The sequence below is a fragment of the Rhineura floridana genome, chromosome 6 (assembly GCF_030035675.1).
Source record: "Rhineura floridana isolate rRhiFlo1 chromosome 6, rRhiFlo1.hap2, whole genome shotgun sequence".
NCBI classification, from domain to species: domain Eukaryota; kingdom Metazoa; phylum Chordata; class Lepidosauria; order Squamata; family Rhineuridae; genus Rhineura; species Rhineura floridana.
In genome coordinates, this window is record NC_084485.1 from 88,525,041 (window position 1) to 88,538,294 (window position 13,254).

The window sequence follows — 13,254 nt, forward strand, 5'->3', positions numbered from 1 at the left end:
ATTGTCAAAACTAGTAGGTCATTGCAGAACATTTTTTTAAAAAAATTAAGATAAAATAAAATCAGTATTAGTTATCTACAAAATAAAAGTAGTGACACCTAGGTAAGCCCTACCTAACTGCTTTAAAAATAGGATTGTAGGGGGAGAGAAAGATTTATAACACAAATGCAATCTTTTGCTATGTTAACTCAAAAGTCCCACTGGTTTATAGCAAAATCCTAAACATGTCTACTCAAAAGTAAGTCCTATGGAATTCAATGGGATTTACTCCTGGTATGTGGGATTAGCATTGCAGCTTTACTCCCAGAAAAGCAAGTATACGACTAAAGCTTCATATTCGGAAGGTTTTCAAAACAAGCAATGAATTAGACAAACTGCCCTCTTCAACAGCCCAGAAAAATGTAAACTTGTTTGACCCTTCATAATTAGAAAAATATAACACATAGTAATGGCATCATAAGCTGCATATACACTTTTTAAAAATTTCAGTTCAAAAATTATTTGAAAGATAAAATGTATAATATGGTATTTTTGCAAGTAATTAAAAAAAACCTGCATGTACACTTTTATTATAATCATAATAATGATAACAATTGCCTACCAAGATCCTGCTATGATTTTTGTTCTACATCTCCTGCTGTCAGGATGTATGGTTGGGATTCTGATGTTTCTGAGAATGAGCTAGGAGAGGGGGGCAGTTGGGCTGAGTCGTCTGGAGGGGAGGAGGAGGCTTCCCAGATAGAGGGGGAAAACCTTGAACAGGCAACAGACTCGTTTCTCACACACTCCCCCCCTAGGAATGTGAAGCAGTTACAGACAGAGGGGGAGGAGGAGGGAGACCAAGGCCTTTCGGCTGCAGAGAAGGGTAGAGAGAAATCGCCTGAAGTGTTGGGCGAACCCCCCCCACTCCCTACCATCCTTTCCGAATCAGAAGGGGAGGAGGTAGCCGCCCCCCCATCGCCCCGCACCCGAAGACAGTTAAAAAGGCGCCAAAGAAAAGAGGAGGGAAGGGGCGTAGATGTGGGCAGTTTGAGGCAGAGCGAAAGAATTTGTGCCCGAAAGTCCCCTTGATAAGGGACAGGGAATGTTTGATACTCTGTTCTATCAACTCTCTTCCATGTCACGGGTTTTGGTTCATGTTAAGAGTTCATGAGGCGGAGAAGCCTATGTCTGGAAATTACTCTAATAAAAACTGATTTGCTTTCATCAAGTGATTCTGTTCTTGAGTCCCAACCCGGGCACGACACCTGGACACAGAGAGAATTTTATTTATTTTTACTTATTGTATTTATATACTGCCCCATAGCCAAAGCTCTCTGGGTGGTTTACAATAACTAAAAACATTAAAAACAAATATACAAATTTAAAAACACATATTTTAAAAACAATTTAAAATAATTTAAAACAATTTAAAACACATGCTAAAATGCCTGGGAGAAGAGGAAAGTCTTGACCTGGCGCCAAGTAGATAACAGTGTTGGCGCCAGGCACACCTCATCAGAAAGATCATTGCATAATTTGGGGGCCACCACTGAGAAGGCCCTCTCCCTTGTTGCCAACCTCTGAGCTTCCCTCGGAGTAGGCACCCGCAGGAAGGCCTTTGATGTTGAGCGTAGTGTACGGGTGGGTTCATATTGGGAGAAGCATTCCATCAGGTATTATGGTCCCAAGCCGTGTAAGGCTTTATAGGTTAAAACCAGCACCTTGAATCGAGCTCGGAAACATAAAGGCAGCCAATGCAAGCGGGCCAGAATCGGTTTTATATTTTCGGACTGTCTGGTCCCTGTTACTAATCTGGCCACTGCATTTTGCACAAGCTGCAGTTTCCAAACCGTCTTCAAAGGCAGCCCCATGTAGAGCACATTGCAGTAATCTAACTTGGAGGTTACCAGAGCATGGACAACTGAAGCCAGGTTATCCCTGTCCAGATAGGGGCATAGCTGGGCCACCAACTACCAAAGTGGGTAGAAAGCACTCAGTGCCACCGAAGCTATCTGAACTTCAAGTGACATAGATGGTTCTAGGACAGCCTCTCCCAACTAGTGGGCCACCAGAAGTTGTTTGACCACAACTCCCATCAGCCTCAGCCAGCATTGCCAATGGTCAGGAAAGATGGGAATTGTGGTCCAACAACATCTGGTGACCCACTAGTTGGGAAAGGCTGTTCTAGGAGAACTCCCAAGCTACAAACCTGCTCCTTCAAGGGGAGTGCAACCCCATCCAGGACAGGTTGGACATCCACCATCCGGTCAGAAGAACCACCCACTAGCAGCATCTCAGTCTTCTCTGGATTGAGCCTCAGTTTATTAGCCCTCATCCAGTCCATTGTCGCAGCCAGGTACCTGTTCAGCACATTGACAGCCTCACCTGAAGAAGATGAAAAGGAGAAATAGAGCTGCGTGTCATCAGCATACTGATGGCAATGCACTCCAGAGCTCTGGATGACCGCACCCAATGGTTTCATGTAGATGTTGAACAGCATGGGGGAGAGAAGTGACCCCTGTGGAACCCCATACTGGAGAGTCCAGGGTGCCGAGCAATGTTCCCCAAGCACCACCTTCTAGAGTCGACCTGCCAAGTAGGAGTGGAACCACCGCCATGCAGTCCCTCCCACTCCCAACTCAGCCAGTCTCCCCAGAAGGATACCATGGTCGATGGTATCGAAAGCTGCTGAGAGATCAAGAAGAATCCACAGAGTCACACTCCCCCTGTGTCTCTCCCAACAAAGGTCATCATACAGGGCGACCAAGGCTGTTTCCGTGCCAAAACCAGGCCTGAAACCCAACTGAAATCGATCCAGATAATCTGTCTCCTCCAAGAGTTTCTGGAACTTTTGCTACTGCTGAAAGATATAAACTTACTCAATTTATGAGATTTTCAGACAAGCAGGAAAAGACCATCGTTTTCTGAATTTGCAGTGGTTTCTAGCTATTGTCTGGAGGTCAACAAATCCCTTGTCAGCCACAACTCTGACTTCATCTATTGGCTACAAACCTGGCAACCCAAACAGGTAAGGAGATTGTGTGAACAGGCTTTACCAAGTTTAATTATATTTTAGTGTTTTGAACCTGAGGGGAGGATTAAAGTAGTTGCAGTGCCTTACAAACTTGCAGACATATGGTACAATTCTAGAGAAAGTTGAGCAAACTTGCAGTCCATAATCCCAAACAACTGATTTCAGGGCATGTAAATGAGCTAATTTTTTTTTTTTTTGCACCTTTGCCATGAAAGGTCACTCAGGACACAGAAACACAATTAGCCACCAGGGAATGTAGCACTCCTTGATGATGTCACTATAGGATACCAAGCTTGCTGGTCAAAAGGGTACAATGTGAGGAAAAGCTTAGGCCACAGGCCTTTCCTGTTGAGCCTCCAGTTTGGAGAAAGAGGGCACTGAAGGAGTGGTTTGGCAGGCAACTGCAGCAGGAGGAGGAAAGAAGCGTAGCAGGGAGAAAGCAATGAAAAACCACTCATTTTTCCAGACTCTCTAACCAGAGAGGCCCATTATTTTGCAGGGCTCAAGGGCCCATATTTTGTCTCCAGAGGACATCCATCAGCAGCTTGTTTTCCAGGTCTGAGAGAGAGAAACATCAGGGCACAGCCAGTTGGGGTTGGTTGTCCACACAACTAATGTACATGGCCAGTGGCTATGATATGAGACTAACAGATCAATCCTAAATATAGGAAGCTGCTGGAACATATGCTGGCTTAAGACAACGTGGGTTACGCCTATTCCAAACTCTGTTCAGGAGTGCGGCTCCTGCTGCCTGAGCCGACCTGAGCCTGTCAGAGGGGAAACAAGCCTTTAAAATGGAATTTGACTCATATTACTCCTTTTGCTGGTGTAAGCGCTGCTGGGTTGTCAGGTCACGAATTGTCAGGAAATTAGCTGATGTATTTTAATTATGGCTTTGAGCTTTTTGCGTATGGGAAGCCCTGATCTTCCTATCTTGGACTTTACTGCAAGCAACTCCTGCACTATTGCCTTGTTGGATGCACGGAACTTTGAGAATTCTCAATATATATGTTATACTCTGTTGGGATATATTGTGGTGGTGTCGCTATTTTTGCTACCTGATTTAAACTTGCTTTTACATAATTGTGATTGTGTTTGCATTATTCATTTATAAAGTAGCCCCATAGTACTAAGAGATTGGTACACCAGCATAGCCCCAGCTATGTTGAAATTGTGTTGAAGTTTATATTGTAGTGCTGTATGTGTCTGTTCAGAAGTAAGTCCCGATAGGTTTATTATTTATTTATTATTTGATTTATATCCAGCCCTTCCTCCCAGCAGGAGCCCAGGGTGGCAAACAAAAGCACTAAAAACACTCTAAAACATCATAAAAGACTTTAAAATGCATTGAAACAAAACATCTTTAAAAACATTTTTTTTAAAAAAAAGGTTTCAAGATGTCTTTCAAAAAGGTTAAAAACATTGTTTTTGTTTTTTTAAAATAAAGGTTTAAAACATATTAAAAAGCAATTCCAACACAGAAGCAGACTGGAATAAGGTTTCAATTTAAAAGGCTTGTTGAAAGAAAGTCTTCAATAGGTGCCAAAAAGATAACAGAGAGGGCTATATAAGGTTCAATGGGACATACTCCCAGGTAAGTATATATAGGATTGCTGCCTTTCATCTTCAACATTTGTGTCTCATTATGACTTTTCCCATCCCCCTCCTAAAGATGAAACAAACCACTAATCATGTTGCTTTAGTTCTGGTGCTGTTCATTCTGTGTTTTTTATCTTTACATTGGGTTATGCCTATTACCAAGAGCTGTGCACCGATATTCTTTGATTTAGGGTTTGTAGATATATTAGCAGTGCGATCCTACATTGGCTCAGAAGAAAGATCCATTGCAACCTTGAAGTTTGAACCAAAGATTAGCTCTCTTCTCAGTTCCAGGGGATGTGTCAGGTGGAAGTGAGGAGAGGAGGACTTATGCTGCATCCTGTGCCCATTCAGCTCCATCTTGCGGCCACAGTACCAGCAGCCAATACACTAGGAAAAGGGGTGGCACAAGGAAACATGACTTTCTTTTACTTCCGTCAAGCTTTGCCAGCACAGCCAGCGTCCTCCCCTCCCAGCGGCTCCTGAATGCAGGTAGGATGTGGCAGCACCTTCTGTCAAGTTCCCTTCTGCCGGATCCTCTTCCTCCAGTCTCTGCCAACTTGTGCCCAAAGTCAAATTGTGCATTTGCTGGTCCCCCTCAGGCAGAAAAAAATAACTTGCAATGTCCTGGGTTCCATTGCAGCTGCGGGCAACAGACTACCTTAGGGAGGGCATGGGCTAGCCCATGTGGCATACACAGGTGAGCTCTATTCTCCAACACCTTGCCACACTACCTCACAGCTCCACTTGGTGGCTGACTGCCTCCCACTCAATCATCATCATCATCATCATCATCATTATTATTAATATTATTATTATTACTATGAGCTTCTAGTCTGCTATTCATTATATAATTGCAGGCAAGTTACAGTACAATGAAACAGTAAAACAATACTACAGTGAAAACCATACAAAACAGATCATCAGAGCAGATAACAATGCAACATATCAATAAAACACAGCAATACGGCTACAGTGGCACCAGTGTGAATCCCAATGCACATGCACACTCAGTGCTTTGCCATTGCTGGTCTGCCTTGTCTTGCCTAGTCACCTCCCAATATGTCACAGACACTGCACTTGGGAAAGTTTCCTGGCCACGTTTAAAGGCAGAAAGGCAGCAAGACATAGAATCCTGGAAATGACTAGCAGTGTTAGGAAGCAAGTCAGCCTTCTTGCCTTGCCAGCTGCTACTTCTAGGCAGGGCTACCAGTCAGTGTAGATTGTACTGAACTAAATGGGCCAAAGATCTGACTTGGTATAAGACAGCTTCCTATGTTTCTAATTGTTGGAAAATATGACAATTCACCTGAGTGTTGATTGTGACAAAGTATATGGGTAGGAGCACTCTGGCATCTGATGCCTGTACAGAAGTTTTTTGCAATGAACAGTGAATTATCAGAGTGAATATTGATTATTTTATGAATGATCTTAACCAAAACATTTGTCTCTTTCTCATAAACCAGAAGTGAGGAACCTGTGGCCCTCCATATGTTGTTGGGCATTGATTCCCATCGGCCTCAGCCAGCATGGCCAATGGTCAGGGATGATGGCGGCTGTAGTCCAGCAACATCTGCAGGCACATGTTCCCCACTCCTCTCATATACCCAGCATGTAGGCAGGTAAGTTAGGCTCTACTAGAGCCCTATCACAGGTATGATTTTCTATCATTGCAGTTGTAACCATGTTTTAGTGGTTGTGAGAGTGCTGCCACAATCAAAGTGAATTCAGCAAATAGTGGCAACACGCACACAACTGTCTTAACTATAGCATAATGGCTTCTATAGAGCACAGGCTGTCTGAAGGTTCTGGCACTGCCATAGGCTGAAAAAGTTGTGTGAATAGACACCTATTTAATAATACAAAAAAGCATTTATGAGGGGAGGGGGAAGTACAATTTAAAAGTGTTGCTTACAAAGGAGAAGTCTTCAGCATTCTGGCAGAGTAGCTTGGGGAAAATCGCCTGTCTCTGAAATCGTTCCTCGTCTTCAAAAATGTTCCCATACATAAAGCCATTCATCATAGTTGAGTGAGCGTGGATGTCAATATAGAATTCCAAGGTAACTTTCTGTACAGAAAAAATATACATATATACCAAAGATAAATTGAAAACATATTTCAAAAGGGAACCCAGCTATAAAAGCAACAATGTCATCCCTAAAAATCAAAATATAATAGCAGTAGGAAGTATTGTGCCAGAATGAAGAGAGCATTCCAATTAGGGCTGCTTCCAATCTTACGGCACATGCAGAGCCCTAAAACTGACATTCCTGTGAAGATGTTTTTGTTTCAGATGTTCACACATCTCAACCCACTCTTGAATGGAAATTTGCCACTCATCCATATGGAAATTACAGGTTTTACCCTAGACCTAAACATCTGAACAGAAGAGAAAAAGTTTACATCTCTTTAAGAAACTATTCAGTTTACATCTCTTTAAGAAAAACAATGGTAGAGTTCATTGATTGTTGAATCCCCTCCATGCCAAGCCATTACAAATAATTGTAATCATTGCAATCATTACAAACAAAGGTTTTTTTATACAATCATTTTTCAAGAAGAAGTCACTACAGGTGCTAGATACATCATTCTAAATCTGTAATTTTGTTCTTACAGGTGTTTCCTTGAACACTGAAAACCTGCATGAATTTCTCACCTCATGGTAACGTTTCCATACAGAAAAAGCATTCTGAATAGCTGAAAAGGAGGAATTTGGCAGATGGACAAGGCAGAAGGAGTTGCAAAACTGTTTTAGGCTGTAATCCTATACACACCTACCTGGGAGTAAGCCTGAGTGAATTCAGTGGGACTTATTTTTGAGTAAACATGCAGAGGATTGCACTGTCAATGTTGTAAGCTACAGTGAAGACTCTGAAGGCCTGGGAAATCCTTGCAATTAAGAAGCAGGATATTATACAGCCACAAGAGTGGCTGTATACTATAGCCAGCATGGATTTTTTGCATTCCACAATGTTAAATTGAAAATACCCTCCCATGCCATTCTAATGCTTCCCATAAGCTCATTTCAAAACAAAACCTTACAAAACGTACAGTCCTGAACTCAGAAACACTTGCTTAACAACCCTTTAAGTTTTCATGGCAATACACAAAACAGTCAGAGAGAATCGAGAGTTCAAAGTGTAAAACAAGAGGGAAAAAATCCAGACCCCTGTTGGACTTTTTTCTGTCAGAATTCCCATAATTTGTTGAAATTAATTACAAATCAGCCATGTACACAGAGTACCTGTAATCCTATAACTGACCTTGCCCTAGTCTCTGACCATCTTCTGCAAAGTTTAAAAAATGCCTGGCTGATTTTTAATTAATTTAAGAAATTTAACATTAAAGTCAATGATAAGCCTTGGGCATGTTCAGTAAGAACCAACTGTCATGTTCTAAAAGGCAGACTCACAGCTGCTTGGCTAATCAGGGGGCCACACCCACATCAGACATTTATTTCACTTTAGACAGTCATGGCTTCCCCAAAGAATCCTGGGAAATGTAGTTTGTGAAGGATGCTGAGAGGAGACTCCTATTACCCTGACAGATCTCCAGTGCCCAGACTGGTTTAACACTCAGCCACTCTGACTGAAGCTCTGTAAGGGGAACAGGGCATCTCCTAGCAACTCTCAGCAAATGCAAACACAATTTGGGTTAGTCTTTCACAGTCCAATCCACTTCCTGTGTAGCTTGGAAGAATTTGGTAAAGGGCCTCTGAATGAGTGATGATTTACTTTGCAATTTTAGTGAAGTTTGCTATAGTAAATCATTATCTTTTTCTTCTGTTTCTGTGACTATGTGAAGTACAACAATACTTTGCATAATTTACACTAAAAAAACCTCCAAGGACAATTGTGGAATAATGGTACTGACTATTCTGTAGAACAGTCTCCAATGGGCATGAGGAGGAGTGTCAGTTTGCACAAGATAAAACAGTGGGAGGTGAAATATATTCTAGCAAAATTCTACGTGTGCTCTATATTTTCAATTGGCCAATCCGCAACCTTCCTTACCTGGAGTGGTTTAAGCATAGCAGGCTGAACACATACTTCTTGGGCAGGCCAAGTTTGTTTTTCCCCACAGCTAGATTCATTGCTTAAGTAGCAACATATTGTAATCATTCTGATTTTACATCAAACTGCAGTTTCAGATTCAACTGTTAATGCACCCAAAATAGAAATAGAACGTAACTTCCAGTTTGAAACAGAAAAGGTTGTTTTCACCATCATATGACATTGGCCAATAAAAAGGCTTTGAAATTAATAAAAATAAATTTGACAAACATTTCTAGGATGAATAATGAGAGAAATATAATTTTCTAAGTTAGATTCTTTGTAGAAACAGTAGTAACACAGGAAAGAAGCAAAGTAAAAAGAATACCAAAAAACATACAAAAATGTAATTCTCCATCTTTGGAGATGGCAGGTGTTGCCACCACTCACCATATGCTCAGAAGCACATGTTACCAAATTCTTGCAAGCTACACAGCAAGTGGATTGCACTGTGAAAGACCAACCCAAATTTTGTTTGCATTTTGACAAAGTTGTAGGGCAGTCCAATATCTCAGAGAGGAGGTCAGGTCTCCTGCTCCCCTGGTGCATTCACTATAGCTGCCCAATTTCCCTGCTTTTTAAAGTTAGATAGAAATGTCTGTCGGCTGTAGGTTCGTTCTTAAACCGCAAGGGTTTTTTTGCCTGTTAGTGAATTTGTCATATAAAAATGAATAAAACACATAGTATAAAACAAAAGCATGGGAGAAAATATTAAATATGTACCACATGCATAATGGAGGAAGAGACGAGATTTATGATAGAACAACATTAGGTAATTGTAAGAGAATAAATATATTCATCTAGCAGCACTGTACCTGGCATAACTGCATAAGTGCAGTTTTGAAATTAGTCTTAAAGTCAGTGCAGTTTTGAAAGGTTCAGTCTGCCACTTTGATTCAAAATAGTGTCCAATTGTATCCAAACATAAACAAATCTCAGGAACTTACGAACCATCATGCAAAATCTGGTTAAAATCAGTGCAGTTTTGAAAGGTTCAGTCAGCCAGCTTGATTCAAAATGGTGTCCAATTGTATTCAAACTTAGACAAAAATCATGCAAAATTTGGTTACGATATCTTAAGAGGTGTCGAAATGCATAGCGAACATATAAACAACTTTCCAAAATAGATAATAGAAATCAGAGGCTTGAAGGAAAATAATCAGTCTCCTGCTCTTCCCTTGCCATTTATTTTCTCTGCTGCCTGTCTTCTTCACCAAGACATGCTACAAAATTACTACTGATATACCTCACAGTATGCCTGAAGAACTGCAGATTTTGGGGTACCTCCGGGAGCCCCATGTGAAAAGAATATAGGGTAACAGATAAAATGTTAATTTTAGGTACTGCCTGGCAGGGCTTAACAGAGCAGTGAAGGCACTGCCGCATATGCAGCCTGGGGCAGAAGGTGTAGGGGGAGGAAGGTCGCTGCACCAGCCTGGAACTGGGACAGAAATTGGACCTGGATTGGACCTGATGCCATCACATAATGGCAGCAGCCTGGTAGCCAGCAAGCCTTGTTATGTGGGGCAATAACAGTGATGCACTCTGAAAAATTGAATATTACACTGGATAATGAACTTTCTCACATGTTTCTGCCGGTTCCTGAAAAATGGAAATGGACTGTCTTCAAGTCGATCCCGACTTATGGCGACCTTATGAATAGGGTTTTCATGGTAAGTGGTATTCTGAGGTGGTTTACCATTGCCTTCCTCTGAGGCTGAGAGGCAGTGACTGGCTCAAGGTCACTCAGTGAGCTTCATGGCTGTGTGGGGATTCAAACCCTGGTCTCCCAGGTCGTAGTCCAACACTCTAACCACTACACCACACTGGCTCTCCTGCCTGTTCCTACTTTACTGGAAATCACAATATTGTATTAATTATATTATTTAGTTATACATTTCTATTGAGACAGTAAACTTTAAAACATGACTTGTAAACCTGTGGTGTTAATTCTTTGTGTATGTACTACTTTTGCACATGCAGTTTCTTTGTAATCTTGCAACTAAGCCAATCGCGCTATTTTGTCATGAGAATTTGTACAGTCTTCTAAAAATTAAATTATTGTAAATTATTGTAAATGCTTACATATTTGCTCTCCTTGCGTTGGGTGAAAAAAGTGTAAGTTGAAATTTCAAAATGGTGGAACTAGAGCTGAGTTGAAAGTTGTTAGACAACTCCCCCCCCCCCCGAAAATAGAAGAATCAGCAAGGGGAAAGGTTTTGTAATGCCTCCCTCCACCAATCTTTTTTGCCAGCACTACCTACATAAGAACATAGCAAGAGCCCTGCTGGAAGCCAATCTAGTCTAGTATCCTGTTCTCACAGTAGCCAACCAGATGCCTTTTGTGGTCTGGGTGGTGGCAATTGGGAATCCTGGCTGCTGGTGGGCACCATTTTTAATTTATAGGGACCCAAAGTGTGGACAGAAAGCATTGCCCTCACTCTGCTTTGGCTTTATGATACCACACTATCATTTGGGAACACAGCAGGTAAAAAAAGGCACTTGGCAACAAGGAATGCAATCAATGTTGCTGTAAAGTTTGGTCTGCACTTTGACCCTGTTTGCCCTCCACCATCAACCCAAGTCAGCAAGATGCCCCCTAATTTCATAGCCTACAAAATCATGAGGATTTTTGTGGGGGAGGTGTAACATTTCCACTCAACAGCACTAGATGGAACAAAACACCCTAATTATGGGTCTCACCTGATGGCTTAAGAGTTCCAAATTCATATCCATGCTCATTGGCCACTTGAGCTCAGCAATTCCTTATAAAATATCCTGCATTTAAACAATGGGCAAAATAACCAAAAGGAATCACAGCATTTATTTAAATAGTTGGATTTTTAACCTGTCTTATGCCAAAGGCTCTGTGATTAATCCTCTCAATGAAATAAGCACATTTCCTTAGAGCAGCTTTCCCCAAAGTGGGGTCCTGTAGATATTTTGGACTACAACTCCCATCATCCTTGACCATTGGCCATGCTGACTGGGGCTGATGGGAGCTGTAGTCATCTGTAGAGCATCAGGTTGGGCAAGGCTATCTTAGAGCTTTTTTTTCACCTGAACACTTCCTAAGTTTTACCCAGAACCCAATTAGAACAGTAGAAATGGACAAACTATCAAAAATCCTTCCCTATTCTTCTCATTCAACAGTAGCCCAACCCCTCTCAGTAACATGTTCGACTTTGCTCTGGTAATTACTTCTTAGTGGTCCAGTTGCCAGGCAGTTCTGCCTGTGAAGCAAATGGAATTTTAGTATTATACATGCTCTTTTTTCTGAAGCACATTTGATGATGATTACAAAAAGAAGAAATATCCTTCCTATTCATTCACTCTGCGATAGAGTCATTATTAATGTAACACAAATATTAGTAGCAGAAAGATTCTCTTTGTTTGGAACTACAAAGGAGCTCTGCTGGCCTTATAATGCCCAACACTAGCAGAGTTATTCTACAATTACATTTCAGCTTTCCACTTCATATTGCTGGTATTCATTGTGTCATAGGGCATGTCTATGGAGGGCTGTTTTGGAGCTTGGTATCACAGCTGAGTTAAGGTACATACAGTATTTTTCAAAGATCATAACTTTACTTATACTACAACCCTTTTTTATTTAGAGAACTTGCCATACAAGAAATTTGTGTGGAATTGAGGGTACCTGTGATACAGAAAGGAAGAAAGACTACAGCATGTAACTCAAAATAAGAGGACATGCAATCCAAAGGGATTTCAACTAGATTTGTCTGTTGCTGAAGTTAATCCCAGATATTAGTCTCTGACCTATAGGCTTTCATGGGGAAAAGAACCCAACAAAGCTCAAAACCTGGCAAATGACACAGCTAATCACACCACAGTAATGGATTACATCCTTAAGGATGAAGATGGAAGAGAACAACACACTGAAAGTGTGTTGATTTGCCAGGTCTCATTATAAATGAATAAATTTATTTCGATCAAAGATCAGTACATAGAAACATGAGTAATTCATATCTTAAAAAATACAGTACATAAAATCACAAGTGAATAAAAAGTACAAAAGGTCTCATTATTGCAAAGGACTGGTGGTTATATCCAGTGGTGTCCATTGGTGTTCATGAAAGGCTTTCTAATCCAGTGAAGGCTTCCATGGAAGAGCAGAGAGGTTATTTTTGCTGATTCTCCTTTCCCTCTGCAGCACTCAGTGCTCCCCCGTTTGGCTCCAGATGTTTGGGGGACTCTACATAGTGGAACAGGAGGTGTTGTGGAGGGAGTTGCTTGAGAACAGGGATTTTATTAATATCATCTCCCTTCCCTTTCATTCACTGAAGGCTCCACTGGTTTAAACAACGTCGCATGAATGGAAGGACACCACTGGATACAACCCAGTATCTTTGTGAATGTTGCTGGATGTTAGTGTTAATGTTCAGCATATATCAACACCCCAGTCTCTAACCAAATGAAACAGAGTATCTGGGCTAAAGCCAGGAGTGTGTTGGCTTAAGGGTACTTCCAGATGGGGGCTTAGTATCAGCAACAGCGTTTTTGTTGAAGAAAAATAAGGTCAGATTTTCTGCAGAAAGGGTAAATCTAGATTAAATGGGGAAAACA

At 41.3% G+C, this 13,254-nt stretch overlaps 1 protein-coding gene across 1 annotated transcript in view; it reads right to left on the reverse strand.

Moving 5' to 3' along the window:
• Positions 1 to 13,254, reverse strand: part of BEND5 (BEN domain containing 5) — a 1,596,389-nt gene that overhangs the window by 152,566 nt on the left and 1,430,569 nt on the right. Inside the window, exon 11 of the mRNA XM_061632932.1 lies at positions 6,531 to 6,683. Within this exon, the coding sequence (XP_061488916.1) occupies positions 6,531 to 6,683 (153 nt within the window). The remainder of the gene's footprint in view (positions 1 to 6,530; positions 6,684 to 13,254) is intronic.